The following is a 25,364-nucleotide window of genomic DNA, read 5'->3' on the forward strand; positions in this document are numbered from 1 at the left end:
CCTGGTAAATATTAATTCATTTTACTGATTAAAAAAAACAAAAAGAAAAGATGACTTACAGGCAAAAATTTAACTGGTAGATTATGAAATCATTGTGGCGATTCCAATAAAAAAAATATCGTTAACTTTTTTTTTTTTTTTTTTGTAAAAATTTCAAATAAAAATTTTTTTAATAAAAATGATGTACTTCTCTACAAAACTTCCTACTATATTAGAAAATGAGTCACGAAGAAACAATGAGGAGCTCAAACTCCAAACATAAAATTTAAATACAAAAGATGTCCGATGACATAAATTTAATGTTTGAAAATCCTCTTTTTTAATGTAAAAATATTTTTATTTACTTCGCTATATTTGCAATTTTTTAAAAAAAATTTTATTTCCAAAATTTACTTTTCAAGTTTACTTGAAGTATAAATGATAAAAAAAATAAATGGACTTTCAAACATTAATTGTACTAAACTTAAAAATACATAAAACCGAAAAGAAAAGATTTTTTGAAAAGAATGAAAGAAACAAGATCGTAAAAAGGATACACATGTTCTAAACTTCTGTTTCATTAAGTCAACATTCTTAAAAAATATATAATAACAAAATAACCACGTTATTATTATTATACTAGCTAATTAAAAAAAGGTAGTGAAAATAATGATTATTCAAAATTCTCCAACCTTTAATTGTTTCAATTTCTCATCTAATTGAACAATGTATTTAACTAAATTAAACATAGATAAAATAAAAAGATTTTACTTTAGAAAATTATAAAAATTCTTTCTTTTTTCCCTATTTATATTCCGAATAAATTAAAAAAGAAAAGAAAAAATACCGTATCGAAAATTAGAGATTTAGATCATGTGTAGTGGAAGGGTGAACATTCTTAATTTTTTTTTAGCTCGTATTATGAAAAAAAAGGTTTTTAAGAATTCTCACCCAGATGAGGACAGGAAGTATTCTTTGTTGACACAATTTCTTAAGCAATCAGGAATACGACCGACGATGGCTCGTCGTATCTCACTCGCTGCCATTTCGCGAAGTTCCGTGCAGCTCGCGTCACTATAGAATGCAGCATGTGGTGTGCAAAGAAGATTGGGAGCATCTTTCAAAGGACCTGTCAAGAAAAATAAAATCATAAAACATCTAATTTACAAAAAATAAACTAAGAAACAAAAAAGAAAAGTCAAAAATTGAAAAAATAATTATATAATATGAAAGAACGAAGGTAAATTAAGATAATGGGACTTACATTGGGCAGATTGGCCCTGAAATACGTTATAGGGTTCATTTTCATGAACATCAAGTGCCGCTGCACGAATTCTACCCTGTTTCAAAGCCGCAGCAAGTGCGTCATCGTCAACCAATCCTCCACGTGCTGTATTTACTAGAAATGCTCCAGGTCTCATCTAAATTTAATTTTTTTTTTTTTTATTATAAATAAGGATCTTTAAGATCTTTTAGAATAAATTAAATAGGTAACAAATTGTCAAAATAAATTAAAACTTTCAAAATAAGTGCAAAAAAGCGAATAGGGTAAAGAAAATAAATTAACTTGTGATTACTACATGTGTAGATAAATAGAAAGGATAGAAACAAATATTCTAAAAAATTTTTACCTGTTTGATGGTGAATTCATTAATTAGGTGATGATTGTGCTCGTTCAAGGTACAATGTAGGGATACACAGTCTGATTGGAATAACAAGTCCTAAAAAATATGTCCTCATTAATATTTTCACTCAAAAATGTAAAATATTTGAAAATTACAAAAATGGAAATATATTGGCACAACCAATTAATTGCAATATCGTATTTACCTGTAATGTGTAAACCCTGGTAAGACCCAGCGATTTTTCGATTCCGTCAGGAAGGTATGGATCATAAAAGATAACGTTGAAACCGAAGGCCTTTGCACGAAGAGCAACTGCCGATCCGATTCTGCCTAATCCTACAATACCAAGAGTGTCGCCCCGTATCCTTGCACAGCCTTGTGCTGCTTCCCTTACCTTAAATAAATTCAAAATTTCATCTATTTATATATAATTTTGAAATTTTAATTTCAAAAAATTCTTTCATGTTTTTTATACTTTCATTTCGATGATATTAATGAAGATTCCACAAAAAATATATCGAAATAGCAATTCTGTTAAATAAATATTTCACATAAGTTAAAATCCGTTTAAATAAAAATTAAGCTAATTAAAAATTTGTTTTAATTAAATTTTAACTATGTTTTTCTTGTTTCATAAAAAAAATTTTCTTGAAATCTCAAATTGAAAAACAGTTTTTTCAATTATTGGATGAGTGAAAAAGATACTGAAACTTTGCTAACTAGTGTAACTAGTCTTTTACATTTCACTCTTCCAATAATCGAAAAAAATGAATCTACAATTTTTTTTCAAGTTAATAAAATTTCTTCACACCTGTTCGGGTCCTGTGAATTTTTTGCCTTCGCGAACCATATTCGCTAGCCAGTATGTACGTCGATAAAGATTGAGAATGAGGCAGAGTGTGGTGTCAGCTACTTCTTCAACTCCATAGCCAGGCACATTGCACACAGCGATGCCAAGTTCACCAGCAGCTTTGACATCAATGTTATCCACCCCCGATCCAATTCGTACAATGATTCTTAATGTTTTGAATTTCTCGAGATCCTCCTTGGTTAATATAATTGTGTGCCACATCAATGCACCAACAGCTTCATTCAATACCTGTTGAGAAAATCACAAATTAATAATAATTTAGAGAAAAAACATGAAATTGCAAACTACATAACTTGAGTCAATTATTAAATACTCGATATCTAAATGAATTAACAAAAATATAAAAATTAATGTCAGAATTTAAAAAAAAAATAATATTTGGGAATTTTGAGATTAATACCTTCTCGTGAATTTCAGAAGTTGATTGTGCGTCGCAGAAGGCGACTGTCGCTACATCCTTGAGAATTGGCATTTCGATGGAGCAATCCCGTCCATCGAGAAGAGCCACCAGTGGTCTTGCCTGAATCGGCCCGTTAGCGATCGGACCTCTCAGGTTATCCATTCGAGGGCGTTTGGGCATCATCTTCCGTTTGTCCATCGGTCAGATAGCCCCCCCTATTTTAAAAATTTGCACTCTGCGAACTTTTTTTTGGAAAAGATCGACTTTCAGCTCACTCACACAACGGGGTTATTTATTTTTTTTTAAATGAAAAATAAAACCCCTCCTATAGTCTAAAATATTTGTCACTCACTATTTATAAATTCAAAATTTTCTTTCTTTTTAAATTGAGTCGCTTTGTGTCACACAAACTGATTCTGCAACATTGATTTTTGGTCGGTTTTTGAACAAGGTCCGCCGAACCTCCAATGCATCACGACTCCTTAAACACCGACACCTGAAACAAATAAATTAACACATATTTAATACAAAAAAAAATTTAACGACTTATTTTTTAGGTTATGTTTCTTTGTCAATAAAACAAAATCTTATAACATAAAAGTTTATACAATTACCCTTTTAAGGTTAAGTTTAATTAAGATCTATTTTAAAAATAAAACAAAATTTTTTAATTAGATAACGATATTTAATATTTATTTATTGAGAAAATTATATTCATATTATTAATGAGGAAAAAAATCCAATTAACTCTCGTAGTCAATTTCAAAATTTATCACTAAACAGAAAAATATAACAAGTCGGGATAAAATTCACATAAATAAATTCGACATAGGGTTCATGGATTCATTGATTCTCGGGTTTGATTTTCAACAGTACTTTCTACGGAAATCGAAGCATCGTGACAGCTTTTGTCATGAAGCCAAGATCACAGATATATCCACCAAATTTTTCATCTCGAAAGCACAAAACACCAAAAGAAATTTCATGCACACCATTAAAGTCACACTGCTTTTCACTCTGATTTATTTTTTAACTCAAAAATAGTTATGAAATTGTGAAAATCTGGATGTACGAGAGGCAGGAGCGGTCGTTAGCTTCGTAGCGAGTTTTACTTTTTAGGTTACCTTCGAGCGCACCGGCTTTTCGTGTCTCATTTACCGTATTCACCATCGGGAAAAACTTTGTGCATAATACACGAGATTCAAATGAATCGAAGAGAATGAAAATCACTACGGGAAAATGACATACCGTTTATGAAAATTGACGAAAGATTGGCGAAGATTCTACAGGAAGACACACACTGGCTTGCACTGGCTGGGGCTGATGTTTTTGAAATGAGTTCATGAAACTGGCGTTGGTCAGTGGGTCGACGTTTTTAGCACCATGTCTATACCCAATTCAACACCACTGATTTGAGTGATGCATGTTTCACTTCTCGTATACAAATGCATACTAAAATTTATTAAAAAAAATTTTCTTAAAGAGAAAACTGTCAACATTCACAATTAAGAGAATAATACGAAATTTTCAAGTTTAAGATGAAAGTACAATTTCTAGATTTGCTATTTTCCCGTATATATAATAGAAATGCAGGTGGCACGACACGTGGCGCCCTCCCATGCATGAACTATTCCACACACACACACACACACACACATATATATATATATATACAATTCATATACAATATAAAGAGTTAAATCGTTTACGTTTATTTCACTCACAAACTCAACTTTGAATGAGATCTAAAACTATGTATATACACAAAATTTATTCCACGTGTTCGATATCAAACAATTGTCCCAGATGTTTATTATTACTTATAATTGACGTACAATCTTTCAGTTTTTACAAACGTCAAGTTTTTTTTTCTTTTTTATTAAAAAGACGTACATAAAAGCTACACATTATTTTAATTGGTAAAATTCTTTAAATTATTTTTATGCATTTTAATAAGTTTTTTAAGTTATACTTCAAAACCAAAGAAATAGTTTTTTATGAAATTAGTCTAGTATTCTTGTGTGTGTAATTAATATTTTTATGTTAAATTAAATATACAAAAAATATGCTACGATTTCTCTCGAACAAAATTCTATGATTTTTCCATACTGCATAAAAGTATGGTTTATATAAAAATAGTTATTAAATATACAAAATTCATTAAACAACAATCACATGACCCTAATGTATTTAGATGAAATTTTAAAATGATTTAATTTTTTTTCCAGGTGTTTTACACTTTTTCCATGACTTTTCCATACCAAATAAAATTCCCTGACTTTTCCAGGTTTCCAGAAAGCGTAGGAACCCTGCAGCTAGTTATATTTCTTGATAAAGAAACTACTTGTTAGTTGTCAAAAAATATATAACCTTAAAAGATTGTTTAAATTCAAATTAGAAAGAAGGGCATATTTTTTGAACATTCAACTTAACATAAAAATATTAATTACAAAAACAGGAATAGACTAATTTCATTGAAAACTATTTTTCTTTGTAAATTTTGATTAATTTTACTGTTATAAAAGTAATTGCAAAATTACAATATTAAATGTTTTTAAAGTAAAATTTTTGGGAAAAAAATTAGAAAACTAAAACATAGTTTTCTCGAAAGTGTTTGTTTCGGAAGGTCAATGGACACTTTTGCTGACTAGGTTAATTAAATTAACAATATGAAGATTGATATTGATTTGTTTAATAGGATATTGTCAGTTTGTATGAAGATTGACAAAGGTAGGATTTGATTGATCGTGATTCACACATGTAATCAGAAATATAGCCTGCGGAGGCTATAAAACGAAGATCGCTGCTGCCCTCAGCGAAAGCCAGGACGCGAAGTGCAAACCGAAGCACTTTGACTTGGGCACATGTTGTGTCAACTCAGCGAAAACGCAGGCTCTCATATCGTCAAAAGGAAGAGAAGCGAAAGGGGAGAGATTATGCTTGTGTTCGACAGCTGGCTGCAATCATGACCTGCACTGTATCTACATACGTGTATATATAAAATCTATCTCTTTAGATATCACCCAGAGGTATATCCCATCGATCCTCAACACGAAATACATATTTACCGACTCGACAAGATTCACTGTTTTTTCCAATAGAGATAAATATATCAATTAATTGTTTTTCTACTGAAATCGACATTTTTTTCAAAAATAGACAATTTTTTGTATCAAACTGTTTAGAATAGTTCCTTTCAGGTAAAATGTTCGGTAAACGCTTTTTACGTTTTCAATCAACTCGAGGAAGAAAGAATGAGTTGCAAAAGTAAAAGGAAATTCGAAGATAGTTTTTCTTTAAATAAAAAGGAAACGCAAAATGAGAAGAAATGGTTGCACTTTTAAAAAGGCGAACGCGTTTCAGAATCAGTGGTTGAATTCAACCCCTTTAGCTTAATCTCAGTGCGCAACAGAGTTTTTCGAGTTAAAGAAAAAGAAGACAAAAAAAAGAATAAGGGTGCAAGAAAGACAGAAACTCAGAAATTGAGATGAAGAGTGAGAAAGTGAGAGAGAAGGGAAGAGTCGGGAGAGAGAGAGAGACCGGTAAGATTGGGTAGGGGGATGCTATGAGGGCGAAGTTATCCAATTATTGTCTAACCTGAAAGCAACTTTACTTCGAGTAAGAGTGTGAGTGGGGACAAAGCTTCCCCCCCATTCTCTATCCCTCTCTCGCGTATTTCCCGCGCCCTCAACTTCCAATCGAGCCACGATAAAGTAAAGTTTGTTTCTAAACTTGGCTCACGAAGGTGGCTTGCTTTTTATTGGCGACACGCGAAATTCAAACGACAACGAGAAAGAGAGAGAAAGAGAAAAAAAGGGGTATCGAAATGCGTCGACTCACTGCATCGACAGAAACTTCATAAAACTGAGGCAGCAAGGAGCCTGAGAAACGGTTCAGGAATTCACCAACAATCCCATCTTCGATCTCGCTTTTACGACCCGCTGATAGAGCCATTCAATCGAGTCGATAACAGTTTGTTTCCTGCATTTCGCATCCAATTTTTTTCCAAGACCACACTGATATTATTGTTCGTTGCGAAGAAAAGAAAGCACAGCTATATTAATATAAAAAGTGATGAAGATGATGATTTATCCTAATTCAATTGCGTGACTGCGAAGTTCATTTTCATTTTTTTATCGCAATGACAATTTTCGGGTGAGCTGAAAAAATAATAAAAGATCCATTAACAGTGTCTGTAAAAATAAGGTAAAGAAACTAGCGTACTGATAAGAGTTAACAATCTATAGGAGACTGTCAACTTTTTTTTCCCTTCTCTCTTGTACGGAACAAGTATATCCGCGCTTGCGTGCGTTACGGTCCGAGGATGGATAAACTTAATACCTCCACACACAGTATAAGCTTTTTCGGTATCATGAAAAACGGTTATGGCATCGTTTAATATTGTATCGAAACACCGATATCCAAGTGTCATGAATTCATGAATGGACGTTCATATAGTCAACTTTCTTTTTATTGAAGGGATATAACAGGATTTCATCTATTTTTTTATAGCATTTTTAATCTTTTGGATTTTTTTAAAAATTATACTAGAGAGTTTATAGTAACATTGAAATTATTTACACTTTTGCTCATTAGATTTTTATTAGCCTGAAACAAAAATAATTTCTCGAGGCGGAAGTTGAGAGACGCTGCCACGTAAAGCATTTCCCGCTCTTGATGTTTGAGAGTCGTATGGCATTAACTTCTCTTTGTAAGTTTGTGCATGGGGCCAGTGTGGAAGCTTGGGGGGCTTTTCATTCGTGTGGTGCACTTGGGTTTCTCGTTAGTCAAGCGACACACTTCTCATTAGCAATTCCAAGTGCGCCCATATTATCTGAGGAACAGTTAACACCCGTACTTCAAGTTTAGTCTCTGTGTCGTCGTTTCATTCTCTGACCAAAAAAAAAAAAAAGAAAAAATCACGCGTGTTAAAGGTTTCATATACTCTCGCGCAAACACTTCCGCTATACAAAATACCGTTAGGTTTGGGAACATAGTAACTTTGAATACGCGATAACGTTTTATCGAGGAAATTAGAGAGTCTAGTCACCAAGAGAGAGAGAGAGAGAGAGACCATAACCAAAGATGAAATCTCTGCTAAAGCATTCCATCTATTTAAGCTAACTCAGTAATTAGAGATTATCTAAGCCTAGAGTATTAATCATCTTATTATTATTATCATTATTATTACTATTATTTGTACTATTTTTAAACTATTATAAAATCAAATTCTGAATATTATTATATTGTTATCGAAAAGTTTATGCGAAAGAAAAGCAAATCTCAGTAATTGAAAAACAAACTAGAAAAATCATAAACAAGTCTTTAAAAAAGTTAAAACGCTTTCAATTTGAAAACCGTTCAAGTTTTGGGATAGTCGAAAACTTGAAAGTGTTAATCTCGAGCATTTCCGTTTTGAAAGCTTCCAAGTTAGAAGGCTACCTTAAACTTGCCAACTTCACTATATACACCTGGGTTATTCGTTCAACCTTGAAACTTTAAAAAAATGTTTTTTTAATTTCCGGAATGCTTTTCCACATCTAAATATTTTATATATATAATTGCAACAACGTTCTCAAATATAGAAGTCGATTAAGTGGAGAGTTCGGGACATTTAGGCTTTGGGCGAGGATTTCGCAGATGAATCGGTGCGAGACACTTGTGTGTATTACACATGTATATGTGTGTATATATCTATCTATCTCTTCTCTCTAGGTCTGTCTTCATTGCTCTTCTGAACGAGATCTGAACAAGAGGAGACGAAAGGAAGACTGGGAGGCAGAGGAGAGAAAAGCTGGGTTTGAGGCGACTACTTAAAGTTGGCGGAAAGTTTGGTTCGGCAGCAAAGTTAACTCAGTTAAGTTCTCCGCTCCTGAAGCGAAACTTTGGTTCTCCAAGCCACCCCCTCCCCCACCAACCCCTTTCGCCCCAAACTCGCGCTTCGACCCCCGCAGGGTGAGTAGTGTGTTTTGGGATTACCACTTTTACACGCTCCTCCAGCGGGCATTTCGGGTGTCCGCATAAATAATTTACAATTGAATCGTCAAAAGTACTCTTGCTTCTTCAAACCCCTCTAACTTTTCAAATCTTGGAACTTTCTTTTTCTCTTGCCGTCGAGGTCTTTGTCTTGTGCATATATACTCTGTTCCTCAAGAATAAGGTTTTGATACTTTTTTTTATCTTAGTTTTTTTGGCCAGTAAGTTGGTGTGCGAAATTACTTGAATACGGTAAGTTGGACAAGTATATATCGTTCTTTTTTCCTCTCTCATAGGCTCTCTTTCCTATTATACTCTTTCAATTCCGACGATGCATATGTTGGATAAGAATCAAAAAATTGTACGAGAGCGAACTTTGCATGATTTATTGCAAATGGAACTTTTGGCTTTAGGAGCCAGCCTTAAAGAGAAAAAAGCTCAGAATGTGAATCAGGACCAAGTTTTTATCGGCATTTAGAAAAAAGCAGCTTTGCCACTGAAATAGAGATAGAATAGAAAATAACGAAAAAAAACTAATATAGTTATATTTCGAGTAATCATGATTTTAGCGTTTCGAATGTATATATATGTGCGATTCCAAGTGAGATTTTGACTTTTTCGGAGTAGGTTAACCGATTGCAATGAAACTTTGGAATTTTGTTATATATAGTAAGACTAATCTTTAACGTAAATTTCAGCCTAAAATATTTGTTAGTTTACGAGATTTGCAATAATAACAAAAAATTTAAAACTGCTATATCTTCCGTTCTAATAATCGGATTGAGGTCTACTTTTTTTTAAAATGTCAAGGAAAATGAGAGGAATAAATCTCTTTCAGAACATTTTTTTATAATTTTACAACTAAAAAAATTATTAAATAATAATTGAATAACTTTCGCGCGACTAACTAAAATTCAATCACTTAAACGCTAAAATGATCTTACCTGTGTTTTCTTTAATGTTCCAAAGGATTTTTATTGTAAATGTAAGTTTAACTTAAGAAATTTTATTAATTTATTAGTATAAACAATTGAGATTTCTGCTAGTTGACGTGCAGACGACATTGCGCACGCAGCATTCTCACATAGCCAATTTAGTCCACGAATCACGTCAGTTGGCTATGTGAGAATGCTGCGTGCGCAATGTCGTCTGCACGTCAACTAGCAGAAATCTCAATTGTTTATACTAATAAATTAATAAAATTTCTTAAGTTAAACTTACATTTACAATAAAAATCCTTTGGAACATTAAAGAAAACACAGGTAAGATCATTTTAGCGTTTAAGTGATTGAATTTTAGTTAGTCGCGCGAAAGTTATTCAATTATTATTTAATAATTTTTTTAGTTGTAAAATTATAAAAAAATGTTCTGAAAGAGATTTATTCCTCTCATTTTCCTTGACATTTTAAAAAAAAGTAGACCTCAATCCGATTATTAGAACGGAAGATATAGCAGTTTTAAATTTTTTGTTATTATTGCAAATCTCGTAAACTAACAAATATTTTAGGCTGAAATTTACGTTAAAGATTAGTCTTACTATATATAACAAAATTCCAAAGTTTCATTGCAATCGGTTAACCTACTCCGAAAAAGTCAAAATCTCACTTGGAATCGCACATATATATATATATGAAATGTATGAAAACATTCGATTCTTCTAAAAAATAAAAACTATCATCACGTGCCGAGCGAACATATTTCTCACAATTAATGTATGTGCATACAAACAAGGTAATAAACGTTACGTTACAAACACTTGGAATAAACTATGGGACATAATGCACGTTGGCATAAATTGCTCTTGCGTCTATATTGATTTATTATTGAAGCATTTCCCTCCTCAATTAATGAAAATATTGATGGAATTCGATCGAACAAGAAACAGTCTATTCTTTTCCTCTATTTGAAATCTCTCTCTCTTCTCTATCACTATATATATCTCTCGCTTTTCCTGTATATTTTTGCAGAGAGAGGATCGTATCGGCAGTCAAGCTTATCGTACCTGCTATGCGATGTGCAATACGTGAAAGAGGCATCGCGAAATACCTCAGTGTTTCCAAGTACCGTTTCGTCGAGGGGAGAGAGAGAACCGAAAGGAACCGGTCGAGTAATTGCGAGGGACGCGTCGGGCGAATTTAAAAAATGGCCCTTCGTCGATACTTGCGCCTCTCTTTCTCAAGTGAAAGAAAAGGACAGACAAAACCGAGAAGAAAAGACAAAATGCTCCCTCATTTTCTCAACATTGTATGCATATATTGAAACATTAACCATAAGGGGTTTCAAATTTAAATATAGATTTTAAGAAAACATACGAATTTTTTGGAAATTAAAATTAGAGACAACTATAATTTTAAACAGCAAATATAAGCGATGAGAAATAAACTTTCAGTTTATAAATAAAATAATTTTTCTCAGATATAATGAGTAAAATTGCCGATTGCATACGCAATAAAATTAAATATTCAATGATTATTATTTATACAAGTACATTATCAAGTAAATTAGTTTCAACTCGATAATTGTTCATTTCCGAGTGGAAATGGCACTTTTAAACGTTCTCAATTCGAAAGCAGTGATCGAGAGAGAGAGAGGGGGGGTACATTCAGCGCGCATCAGAATCGGCCTTGAATATGCACTGTGCGCGATTCTCGTCACACATGCCATGCACGCGTGTAATGGCCAATGGACTTCTCTCTTTCTCTTCATTGCTCCGTTCAAGTCGCTTCTCTCGAGTGAATCTCGCGCATACAATAAAATGCTAATCTCTCATCGAGAGAGTTCAGGCTCCAGCTACTTGTATTCGATTAATTTACCGACGCGACGCATAATTCACCTTAGAGATCCTCTAATTCATCTAAAAATGCAAATTTTATAAAGTTGATTAGTGGAAAATCGATTATTGCAAATATCGTAATTTTTTATGTAATTTCAAGAATAAATAAAAGAATATTTTAAAAATCATACTGGGGCATGTTTAGTGAAAAGGAAGAAACGTTTTGTCGCCATTACCAAACGAAACCAAGAATACTGAGGAAGCGCATACTGTGCCCTTGGCTGGTAGATTGGTGTTTTGCGAGAGAGGATGGATCAAAGTGGCGTGGGTTAAGTTGAACACACGAAGGTAAAAAAGGAGCCCTGTCATACCGACTTCTAGAAGACTGCCCCGGCCCCTTTTCCAACGAAGCGAACGACGTCAAAAGTCCCTCTCTCATTCTCTGTATACATACCGCTTGGTTTCCGTACAAACTCACAAGTTACAGTGCAATTGCTGACTTTGTTGCTTCGTACCTCCTCCTCTTAATTCTCTCTCTCTACTCTTCCCCCTTTTCCTTACTATACAGTCCAGTACACTCAACCTGAGTAGTAAATACTCAGAAATGTATTACGATTTTAGGAGTTAACATTTCATTCATCGTTCAATACAAAAATACTTGGCAACCATTCCAAACCGAATAACCCTCTGTTACGACCTTGTGTATTAATCAAAATTTGTCATTAGTCTTTCTAGTGATTCCCTGGGCGAGAAATTATGAATATTGAAATTCGGGGCAGAAACTTTGATGAAACGAAAGAGTCCATGATGCCCACCCGACACTTACCGAAATTGTACTGTATTATCTAAATAAATAATAATTAATACTTTTTAATTAAAAACTTGGAAATATTCGTACTGGTAAAAATAATATTTCTGGTATTGTTGAAATATTAAAAAAAAAAAAAAAAAAAAAAAAAAAAGGTAAAATACAATAAAATTACTCTGCAAATGATGCCAACCTAGAAATCTGAAATTCCAGCCAGTATCTGCCGCTATACTGGTACTAGTACCGCGCCAGTAGTAAACTCTAGCAAATTTCGGCAAGGTTTCAATAAATTATTATCAATTATGTAAACCTTTCAGAAATGTCTAATAAAAACAAAAATGTGAATCATTAGGAAATAGGAACAAAAATTGAATTCGCGTACCAAAAAAGTAAAAATAACCTTTTCAACGTTCATTAAGAACGAAATTCAAAGAATTTAAATCTCCTTTACCGGGTTTTTTGCAGCATTTTATACTTCACATTGGGAAACTAATAAAGGGCTTCTTCTCCTATCTTGTTGAGTATTTCTCTCTCTCTCTCTCTTTTCTCTACAGAAACGCGTGAACGCGAGTTTGTGCACGCAGGTAGATTCGCGAGCTTGGTGTATATATGTGTATGCGTGTGGCAAGACAACTGCGTGGCGGGAGTAGTTTCATGGAGTTTAGTTCTCAGTGTAGTGGGATGGCATCTTGACTCCTATAGTAGTGGAGTAGCAACCCGATCGATGGCAACTTCCCACCCTCGACAGTCGTCTTCCCCACTCTTCCTTTCCCCTCTATCCTCCTTTTAGCCCTACGTCTGCTCCAGCCACCAACTCACATCTCTCTCTCTCTCTCTTTTACCCGCTTTTACTCCTCCTTCTGTACCCAGAACTAAATCCCGGAGCTGCTTACTGCTCGAGTCTGTTTACAATGACGATGCGCTACCCCCATTATCCCTGGCTCGTACTTAACCTTCAGTGACGACAACGACTAAAAGAAATAGGGGAGAGGGCAAAAGAAGAATAACAAGAATCAGGAAATTGAGTCATAAATGCTGTGTGACACTTTTGAAATTCACATCAGTCAAAATAGGAGCGATAATCAATAGAATGACATAGATAAATCACTCAAAATCGAGAGATAAACGAGCGAAAGAGTGTCGTATACAGTAACTTATAAGTAACGTAGTTACGGGAGAAAACTTTCAGAGTATAGTTGTACTTTTGAAACATTTTAGTTGACAATTTTCGATGTCGTTTTCTTTCCTTCAATACTTTATATCAAGACATTTTTCCTTAAGGTAGTAAGGTTTGAACAAAACTCTTCTGTTTCTCTAAATGGAGATTCAAAAAAAAGTCCTAAATTAACTCAGGTAATATAGCAATACAATATAAAATTTATATCACACATATTTTTGAATCAATAATTTTTATGCTTTCAGCGGAAATGTTTATTCAACAGAAATATTTTGCTCAGTGTCAAACATTGTAAAAAAAATCAATAATTCCCTCCAAGAATAACTAATATAAAAAAAGTACTAGTTAGAGTAATTCTGTGTGTATTTTATGGGAGAGTTTGAGGGAACACAATAGCAATTATTGGGTCATTTATGACCTGCCTCGTGTGTGCCTCCGGCTACGTCAATCAAACTATACAAATTGTGTTGTGTATTTGTTCACACAATTCTCGTGATTATTTGCTATTTAATCGAGTATATAAAATCATTTTAATAGAAGAGGGAAGAAACAATGACTACTGCAACAAATCATTTGTTATTATCTAATAATTTTTTTTATAAACAATATAATTTTTCTTATTTATATCATATTTTTTCATATTTATACCAACTTTTCTTAAAATTATAATTGTTCTTGTTTTTCTTTTTTTTTTTTTATTTTGAAATTCACTGTTTATTTACAATTGCAAATTTACTTGAAAGTCGAATTTCGTTGGAATGCAAATACACACACTGAAAGAGATTACGTTTGCATCAGAGGACTTTAAGCTTTGGCTGATTCGACAGAAGATTTTGAAATTCTTACGAATCTTTATATATAGGGGGGTAAAAAAATGCTGAATCAAATACTGAATAATCTTTCATTATCGTCTTGTTTCTGATTTATATTATTCCTAGTATATACTAATTACAACACTTTATACATTCATGACGCACTTATTGTATTTATATTCTCGTTTATATATCGTCAATATATTGATAAGTTGGGAATTTATGAGTATAACAAACATAAATTACAAGTTCCATGGTTAATAAATAGGACAATTTTCAACGACCTTTCTATTGCTTCCTATTTATTTTATAATCGGTAAAAAAAGCATTTATTCAAATTAAGAATCAAGATATGTATTTTTTCAATGTGTGGAATGGAGTCAAAAAAGAAGAAATAAGTCTGCAAATGACCGCAGTGTTGAGTGTATATAAAAAAAGAAAAAGGAGGAGAACGCGAGACCACACACTGGAAAAACTTTTTAACTCGGGAAATAGGACCTCTGGAAAACTCTTCTGAGTATACACGTGCGAGTGAGTGCACATATGAAAACCAAGAAGCGAATCACGTTATTTCTCGAATGTCACTGACTTTTCTAGTCTCTCAACTTTTCTTTCTTTTTGTCATTCGTTTTACAGAAAGCTTTTCGTTATGCTTGATATTTGATTTATGAAGTATGAAAAATAACTGATCATTCTGACCTGTGTGAAAAGTTTTGACCTTGTGAAGAAAAACAGAGAGACGAATTCAGAAAATGAGAGAAGTCGTGTGTTTGATAGTTGAGAGAGGTCAGTTTGCTAGGCTTATATAAAAGAGGCTATAAGAGAAAATAAGTGGGGATAACAGCGAATGTTATAAAATTACATACATAGATGTGAGTGTATCGCAATTTATCGCGAAGTGGGAGAGAAAACCTGCCGGTGTACAAAATAGTAGGGGGCACCTGCTACATACACATACACACTGCTACTCTATTAAAGCGTCACTTAAGCCGTTACTGAACTGAAATTTATACAGAACGATCTAAAAGAGACAAGGCAACCGGTTACTCCTACGATATTTCTCTCTTCGCTTTTTCTTTCTGTACATCAATTCCCCCGCGTTGTTATGGTGGAGAGTCAGCTCTCTTTTCCCGCAACGTCGTGAAATGTTGGACGAGCCTTCGAGTAAAATACGAGTAATAAATCAGTCGCGCAAAAGGGTATAAGAATCGCAACCGAGAGAGTTGGTTATTATATGACGAAGAGAGAAGAGATGTTACTTTCAAAAGAAGAATCAAGAATACAATTTTAATAAGCTAAATGGGTTTTCTGCGCACGCGCGCGTTAAATATTATTTACAACCGATTGCTTCTTTCTTGCGAGAAAATTCATTTCCTGACTCATCATCAGTCAAGAAAGGAGGATTTAAACTTTTGTTCTTTTCCAATTGAACACACCAAAAGAAAATATAGTCGAGAGAGGGGAAGGGAATAATTGAAAGAGCTCTTGAGCAAATGCAAATTGAAATCATAAAATGACATGTGCCATGGACAATCTTCAATATATAAACGACATACTAATTCCAAGTCTAATTGTAAATAATTCTATAATCAGGCATCGGATCGACTTTAAGGCTCAAAAAAAGTCGAAAAAGTCGATTTTTTTATTTTAATTAAATTTGATTAATAAATACTATTTTACTTTGTTATTATGTGTATTAATTCCTTAATTTTAATTAAGTAGGACAAATTTCTAAAAAAAAATTCTGAAAACAATAATAAAATAATTAATTTAGAGAAAAATTGTATTTTGTTAAAAAATTTGGAAAAAAATGTAAAAAAAGTTTGAAAAAGTCGTATAATTTGAGGCCTGTTTGATCGAATATAGGTGAATCAATAAAAATATTTACCTATATATATTTTTATTTTCAGAAAGCGAATTGTCATTTCTATTATTCAGTTATCTTTGCAACTTCATCTTACGTAACAACAAACTCGTCACTAGACATATAATCCACTGGGAAGTAATTACAAATTAAATAATCGAGGAATTGTATTCTGTGAGATCATTATATATCCGTAAAAACATTGTTAAATTTTAAAAACCTAACTTAATATATAATACAATAATAGCGTTATAGTAAAAATTGTTTAACGTGTTTATTGTTAAATTGAAACTATAGCTACTTTACGACTCGTTAGGAATTGCTCGTTATCGAGGACACAAGTGCAACTACAGGTCGATTTAAACCTGTAAGTCAATACTTGTATTTTTTTCATTATTATTCTTTCTAGAAACTGAAACATGACCCATCGTATCATTAAAATATCGATTAATATCATTAAGACTAGATTATAGAAAGAATATTTTCTCAATTAAAAAATTCATTTTCAATTGAAAAGGGGCGAATATGTATATTCCCTGGAAATGCGATTCTAGGAAAGATTTCGAGGCAAGAAACGTGCTATTGATTTACGTATAGTTTGCAATAAAAAAAAGCAGCAGCTCGCCTCGCGACCCGTTACGCATCGCAATTAAGTAGAGCAATCAGAGAGCGCGTCGCGCAGGGAAGAACGAGAGTGCTCGTAAAACTGCTTTCGCAACGAGCGACTCGGCTAAAGTCCAGTTCCGGAGTTGGTGATAGGTACAATGTAAACTGTATATATGAGGCCGGATCGATGCTTTCGTGTTCGCATCAGCCAAATCGAGCGAGGCCACATATATGTGTGAATCGAAGAATGTGTGTGTGTGTGTGTGTTTCACTAGGGAGACACTTTATACTTCCCCAAATCGAGTACATATTCGTCATTCCTAAAAAGATTCGTACCACTTTCACGTCGTCGGGCCGAGAACACATTTTAATCGCGACCTACAAATATTTCCCAACATTTTTTTATACACTTTCACCAGAAACAGCTTTATTAGTAAAATATGATTTATCCTTTTAAAAATAAAAATTTTAACAAAAAATTACAATATTGAGGAATTTTTTGAAAAAGAGTTTTCATATTGAGAGAAAGAAAGAGAGAAGTTGATCGTCAATCATCCCTGGAGTGTTCTCTCGATTAACCTCTTTTTCGTGGAAGAAGGATAATCCAGACAATTCAAGACAAACCAGTTTTACGAGCGAGTCGTACACATTCGAAACGCTCCGAAATGGCTGTTGTGTGAAGTCCATTGGTTAAGTCGATTATTATTTCCTCGCGGACACGCCCGTGGTATTTGTCCACTCGGTTTCTATATGCTATCGCAAAAGCCAAGTATCGCATTCAACTATGTTTATCCTTTTTTTCGGAATGACTTTAGCGCCACGAGACCATATATTGACAAAAAAATCGCAATTTCACGCAACACATTTTTTTCTATTGATCGGCTTTGGTCCAACGACTATTTCCGCTATTTCATTTTTTGCCAATTAAGAGTCGAATAACTGAGACTCATTTCGTTTTTATATAATATGGATGGTGCTTTTATTTTAACAGTCGGCTCTCGCGACAATTCGCCTTTTGTTTTGCATTTCATTTGGCACAACTGCTGAATTAACAATATTCTTAATGAAACAATATATATATATACATATAGAGAGAGAGAGAGAGAGAGAGAGAGAGAGAGAGAGAGAGAGAGAGAGAGAGAGAGAGAGAGCAGATTACTTGAAAAAAGCAACACTTTACGAAAATTGTTTTTCCAGGTACTGTCGAAAGCGATGAAGAAGAATTTTGAAACACGTGTGTGCCGAGAACATTTTTCAGAGACGAATCGATTGGCGTAAGTCCAAAGTCGTTGTCTAAGACGACCTAAGTTAGCTCTTTCCTTCACGATTCCTCGACCCCTGAGCTTTTCATATAAATTTCTCCGTCCTGATTTCTTTCTTTACTTTTTATTAAAATTAATTACAGTTTTATTTATTGCGTTATTAGGAAACATATTTTTAAAATAGAAAAAAATATAAATTTTTATGAATTGAAAATATAGAGAAAAATAGATGTCACATTCATTTGTTCATAAACGTATCGATTTAAAAAGTGTATGGGAAGAAAATATTCGCCATACGGGATTTAGTCATTGTCGGTATTCAGGGGAATTCCAAATTTCCAAGTATAATAATATGCTGTGCGGATCTGAACGAGAAGAGGCAACGATAAGAAGATGCTTTCCGAGTTTTCGTGCCTTGAAAATCTAAATATCCACTTTTCTCTCTTTCTCTCTCCCTACTTTTCTCCAACCATTCCGATTTACATCATTTCACTCGCAAAGCCTCACTATAATGTACATTCCTTTAAATTACCTAAAAAAATTTACAAAACCATCAATCTGTTATATACATTTAATAATTTTAATAAAATAAAGAAACTAATATTCAGAAAAAATTGTAACGAATGTGCAACTTATTATCTAATAAGAAAAGATATTTAAAATAAAATTTTACTATTCTAGCGATTCCAGTAATCTTTTTTTCCCAATGAAAAATTCGACTAAATAAAAGTTCTGCGACAAATGAAAATTCTAAATTAAAATTCTGTTGGACAAGAAAAGAAATCGAATCATCGTCAATTATTTCGATTGCAATTTTTTATACATTAGTATTCTCTTCTCAGAAAAAATAATTTTAAAAACCTATCGCCGACCCAAATTCTCAAATATTTTTACAATTATAAATTACTTTTCCGCACACACAATTATAAAATTGTGCAAGTTCGAAATGTCATTAAATCATGTATTCATCGTTTGGAATTTACGTCAATGTGAGCACCTCTCTCTTGCGACTTTCCGGCTATATAATAAATGATGAACGATGACAAGAGAGGCAAGAGTTTATCGCTCGGAGAAAAAATGAAAAAAAAGAAAGAAGAGCTCGGACCATGACAGTGGCGAACTCGATGAAAACTTGAGAGAGAGAGAGAGAGAAGATGCGACGTGAAAAAAAAATAACTAAAAACAAAGAAATGAAATGACTCTTGCTTTGTTTTGTAACTCGAGACACAGAGATCGTAGGACACGATTGGTGGGTAAAGGGGGAGAGAGAGAGAGAAACGGAAAAAATGTAAGAAAAGGCACTCGAGCGCGTTTTCCGCTTTCGTGCAGCAGCAACGAGTTTCCATTGTTACTGGAGCGACGAGTTAACTTTCTCAAGCAGGTAGTATATCTATAAAAGAAGTCGGCACGAGAAATATGTATATATATAAATAAATCGGTAAAAAAAAAAAAAAAAAAGTGTCGCAGAAGTATATGAATACGGGTCATCACATCGCTGAATAAGCCGGCTCTTCGTGTTGAACAAATTACGTAAGGACAGAGAGAACTCGTTTAAATATCGACTTAAATATTAATCGCACATACATACATAAATGACGAGAGTATTCACATTTATAATTGAATATACATTCACCAAAAGAGAGAGAAGGAGAGAAAATGACGAGATGAGACTCATTCTGCATTTGCGTTAAATTTGGCGAAAGTTACGCAAACTGGACTCGATTTCTCGTATGTGTTGGTTGTGTCATATATACAACGATTGAAGGATATGTGTTTTCTATACTAAAATGATAATATACAGCTGAATATATGTGAACTATGGGTGCGAGTGAATTATGAGAGAGTGTGTGAATTACGAGCTACTGTGAAGTATATGAGTCTGAGTATTATAAATTTCTATCTGTGTGTTTGTATTAATATACGTGTGTGGAGAGCGACTAACAAGTTCCTGATTGCGAGGCAACGTTTTCGTTCTATCAAGTTTCATTAGAATGCATAATCTCATCGAGTGCATAACCTATTTCTAAACCAGTTTTCAATAAATAGTTCTTCTTGCTCATTGTCTTATTATTCAATAAAATTCGATCCTATGATAATTGACATACGAATTATATAATTACAAATTTTTATTAATTGTCATAACTATATTAATAATTTTTTTTTCATAAAGTAATAGTAATTATTAATAGTAGTAATAGTTTAATTATTACTCTAAAATAATAAAAGAAAATTGCAAACAGAATTAAATTTCCTCAACATTTTATTTTTACCGCGAAGATAGAAAGAAGGAAAATCTGAGGAAAACTGGAAATCAAGAGCCCGTTTCACGGCCAGACATTAAACCGCAATTAGATGTCAGTCAAACAATTACTGGCTTCCTTGACGAGAGGCTAAGTCGAATTAGCTCACTGATTCTTCGCCTCTCTATGCGTCTATATTCTCTCTCTCTCTCTCTTTCTCTCTCAACAATGGAAAAATTATTTCAAGCTTATTTTGAGACCTAACGAAATGAAACAGAAAATAATAATTATTATTCCTCAGAGAGTGGAAATTAATTTTCAAAATGAAAGAAAGAAAATAAGAACAATGTAACTCATTGTTTAATGAATTGATAACAATTGGACTAATATAGTGTCAACTGTCACGTTGTATTTTTAATCTTGAATTCAAATGGAAAGACACGATCCAAAGGCGCAATGAATAATGCAAAAGATTCGCGACTATTTTTTTCCTTCCTTTCATCGAATGCGTTTTGTATTTATCAAACGCGCGTGCTCTCGGCTTCGAAATGACGAATTTTCGACTCACTGAGTATATTACTATTATTATTATATTTTAGAAGAATTCTATATGCGTTGCCAGAACATTTCCACACGAAAAAAGATAAACAGAAAAAATAATTTACTATGTAATAACTCTAAAAGACAATTGGAAATAAATTTCCTCGTTAAAACCACTAAATGCTTTAATTCTTTCCAAAAATCCTCATTTAAGGTTAATAGTCTTTTTTTACTGAAAGTTAATTAAAAGTTAATTACAATCGATAGAACATAAAAAAATTTATAATAATTAAAAAATATATATATATGAATAAATTAATAAGAAATTTATTTTTGATGAATTTACCGAATCACATGACTGCCTATATGCATGATTGCGTTTGCAAATAATGCAACTGGTCAGTATCATGGAGCATGATCACGATTTACGCTTCGATTATAAATTGCGACTGATCGATACGATAACACGCGATTCTCTCAAGAATATTTACATTCCCTTTATACATGTTATTACAAAGTGTAAAAAATTAAAATCATTTGTGTAAATTTTGTTTTTAGATCATTTTCTATTAAATCAAGTACATAATATAAAATCTTACTATTTTACCAAAATGTAATGTATAAAAAATGTAAAAGTATATATATATATATATATATATATGTATTCCTGTATTATATATTAAAATAATGTTATTAAATTTAACCGTTCTATATTTAATAGCAAATAATAGTTGGATATAAGTCATGTAGCAATTTTCTAGAATGAAATCACTCTGGTCATCAAGCGTAAATCGTTGCGCAGTGAGCGATGCAATACTATACCACATGCAATTATGTAAATCTTATTTAAGAAATGGGCGCATCATCGTTCCCCATAAAAGAGGTCGCATATGGCTTTAACAATGAATGAGATTAAAACTGAAATTTTTTTTTCAAAATTTCTCCTCGACAATAAATAAAATTTCAAAATGGTAAAAAAATTTAATTTAATTTTTCTAAGATGAAAACAAATTCCAGAATTTTTGTTTAAGATGAAAAACAAAGTTGTAAGTGAAAGAATATTTCAATATAGTAATTATAAGAAACTAATAACTGAAAAAAAAAAAAATAAAGAATCTCTTGGAAAGAAAAGGAAATAGCGATAAAAGTTGATGGGGGCTTTTTAGAGCAGGTCAAGAAGATTCTGAGCGAAGGCCTTTGAAAAATTATCTGTCTGAGATGCTGTACTGTTGGTGGAAGTGGGGTTTGTGTAAGCGATAATTTGAAACACGTGGAAGGGGAGGGAGGGGGGTATGAGTGAATATGAGAGTGGGGGGGGGGGCGCAAGGGAGAGACATCATTCGCGGTGTGTGCGTCAGAGGAATATAGAGGTATTCTAACGACTCCTGTATTAAGAGACAGCCTGGTTACTGTTCCCGCAAAGAATGTGTCACAATGGTTTGGACGCCCGTGAAAAAAGAACAGAGACAAATGATATACACTCAAGTGCAGTGCTACAAGAGAGAAGGAGATATAAAATGAATGATATTCTCGAAGCGTCCGACCAAATGGCGGTCGTCTCTATAGACGCACACTCGGCTTAATAAATATGATTTAAAGTGTACTCATTTTTTTTCTGTTCCCCCGCTAAATCACAATTTCATTTCTTTCGATACATTAACTTCGCATCAAGTTTTTTTTTAGTGCATACAGTCTTGACAATTTTTACAATTTCAATACATAAGATTGTGCAATAAAAACAAGTTTAAAATTTTAGTTAATAACTAATAAAACATCAATTAGAATCTCAAAAATTGATAAAAAAAAGAATAAAGAATAGTTGAAGAAAAATATATTTTTTAATGATAATAATAATTTGTGGAAGCTTCCATGAGCTTCATTTCTAACAAGATAATTGCATCAACCTAGTTTAACTGGTGGATCACATTGAACCAATGCTAATCAGATGATAGTAACTTCTTATGCACTTCAATTGTTGCAAACAATTAGAGATTGGTACTTATTGCGAGTCATTGTTCCTGAATGCCAATTAATATTACAGAAGAAAACCTTCACTTTTATTATATACTATGTTTACTGAAGCCTAAAACTACATATATCACGTAATCGAGAATTTTTCAATTAGACAATATACTGGGTGAAAATATAATCATTAATTATTTTTTTACGAACTTTCTAAATAAAACACTCCGATTTAGACTAAAAAAATATTTCTATCCTCAATTTTATCCAAGGAATTAATTTCTATAACTTTTGTTGACTATATATGTGACGCTCCGCGACAAAACTTACCTAAGCTCTCAAAAATCTTAGGTTATATTTAGTGACAGTTTTACCTCAATATAAAGTTCTTTTTTAATTTGGCAAAATCAAAAATAAATTTTATTGAATATTTTTGATGTAATAGACTTAAACATTAATAGCTTTTATAAAAAGTTGAATTCTCTTTATGTATTTTCATTTAAAAAATCAATACTATAACCTAAAGTTTTTTGGAGCTTAGGTACCTTTTGTCGTGGAGCGTCACATATATATTTATCGTTTCTATTCACGTTGCACACCAAACACTTATCATTATCACTGAATTTATATACACATAACCCGTTTTAAAATTTAATGACCAGTTTACTTTACTTGCTACTCTTAATAAATTGTATAACAAAATGTAATTTTCATATTTTTCATTCAATATGAGCGTCTACTTTTAAAATTTTTTTTTTTTAAATTTATAAACTTTCTCAATGTTTGACAAATTGGAATACTCTTTTGTTAGTTTTTAATACATATTTTTCTCAGATCTATAATAACTTTTTCCTGTTTTTTAATTAATTACATAAGTACAGAGTATTTTTAAATTACTGAATTTCATAATAGAGGAATCAATTTAAAAATTCAATTTTAATAAAGTCGATTATTAAATACGAAACACTGAAGAAGGAACCGATTATCAGAAATAGTCTAAAAAAAATTAATTTACTTGTAACTGATAGCCAGGAAACAGTAATGAATGATTAATCAGGAATTACATGTTTATCACGTGTTGATTATATGAATGTGTAAACTGAGTTGAGAAGTAGATAGACAAGGTGTCCTTGTAATAGTACCCCACAGTGCATCCAGAGCGAGAGAGAAAGTGTAATAAAGAATGAGAGGTTACATTTTAAAGAGACATATATACATAACAACTTTCTCAAAAAAAAGAAACACACAGATTCAAACAGCAAAAAAATTCAAAGAACAAAACTACAACACATTTTCGACAAACAAAAGATGTAAAATTTTATCCTATCAAATTCAATGAAATCAACACAATGAACCTTAACCTATAAATTGTTGTAAATAAAAAATTATTTAAACAAATTACCATCACAAAAATTCAAATATTATGCTTTATTGAAAGCATAATTGAAATAAAAGAAAAAAAAATGTTTTCATTCCTTGTGTAAGAAAAAATCTTGGAAACTTTAACCTTGAATAATAAAAGGACGTATGAAATTTTCGAATAATCGGGATTCTGTCATGGACTCGACGCGATAATCGGCTTGGAGGGCAGTGCGTCGTGGTCTCCCGCCATATCACAATTCGCAGACCGGGCGCGCACACATGTGTGTGTGGGGGGGAAAATTTCTCCGGTGCGTGTGCACACCGGGGGGGAAAGTCAGGATAACATCGTCCTCGAGATTAAAAAACAGAGAAAAAAACCAAAAGAAAAGAAAACCCACAAACTAAAAAGAAAACAAAATCACTAACCTGTCGGATGTAAGATATTTTTTTTTGCTGTATCCCTTACTCGTCCTCGACGTCTTTTTCACCGGGCGAGCACTGCAATCACCACCAAAAATTCACTCGCGATCCTTTGACTTTTCTGTTATTAAAGTCAGCGTTTTTCTTATTAGAATATTCCTTTCTTCGGGGTCACGCGCGTCCGCCCGACGCCCCACACTTGGTGAAATTTGCTCAATCCTTGGGAAAAAAAGCGGCCAACAATCGTTCGACAAGCGACTGTCTCCCACACTGGAGGAAAATGGCGGCTCCCGGCTCCATGTAGCCAGCGCGCGCGCCACCGATATTGTTACGCCCTTCGCGCGGTAAATTTAAATTCTTTCCTCTTGATTCACCCTGCGAAAAAAATTCCAATGTAATATAGAAATATAAAATCAATTAATTTATTATTTTGTCTATAAAATTACGATAATTTAAAAGAAAAATAGGCAAATTTATCAAATTATTCAAATAGAATTATTGTAACGATATTTTTTTACATTTTTTCAGCAACTTGACGCCATCTATCGTGAATAACCGCAAGTATTCACTGCATTTTCCGACAACGCCATTCATCGAACATTGTGACTGGTCAATGGCTATTAGACAAATTCCTCTCATTGGTCGAAATCATTAGGGCTAATTTTTTTACACATCATTACGTAAATA

General features: G+C 32.8%; 1 protein-coding gene across 3 annotated transcripts in view; it reads right to left on the reverse strand.

The window, feature by feature from the left end:
- The window catches only part of LOC127283427 (C-terminal-binding protein), a 29,438-nt gene extending 4,468 nt beyond the window's left edge, over positions 1-24,970 (reverse strand). Inside the window, exons 1-7 of one of the 3 annotated variants that reach the window (XM_051308290.1) lie at positions 24,684-24,970; positions 2,876-3,371; positions 2,416-2,703; positions 1,810-1,998; positions 1,611-1,700; positions 1,244-1,400; positions 931-1,108 (exon numbers count right to left, since the gene is read on the reverse strand). In XM_051308290.1, the coding sequence (XP_051164247.1) occupies positions 931-1,108; positions 1,244-1,400; positions 1,611-1,700; positions 1,810-1,998; positions 2,416-2,703; positions 2,876-3,073 (1,100 nt within the window). In that variant the 5' untranslated portion in view covers positions 3,074-3,371; positions 24,684-24,970. Of the gene's footprint in view, positions 1-930; positions 1,109-1,243; positions 1,401-1,610; positions 1,701-1,809; positions 1,999-2,415; positions 2,704-2,875; positions 3,372-3,999; positions 4,283-24,683 lie in introns of those variants that run through there. The other 2 variants (XM_051308292.1, XM_051308293.1) reach the window with 2 other exon arrangements.
- Positions 24,971-25,364: the final 394 nt, after the last annotated feature.

This window comes from Leptopilina boulardi, unplaced genomic scaffold (genome assembly GCF_019393585.1).
Source record: "Leptopilina boulardi isolate dan_hultmark-lab unplaced genomic scaffold, ZJU_Lbou_2.1 LbouV2_31, whole genome shotgun sequence".
Taxonomy (NCBI): Eukaryota; Metazoa; Arthropoda; class Insecta; order Hymenoptera; family Figitidae; genus Leptopilina; species Leptopilina boulardi.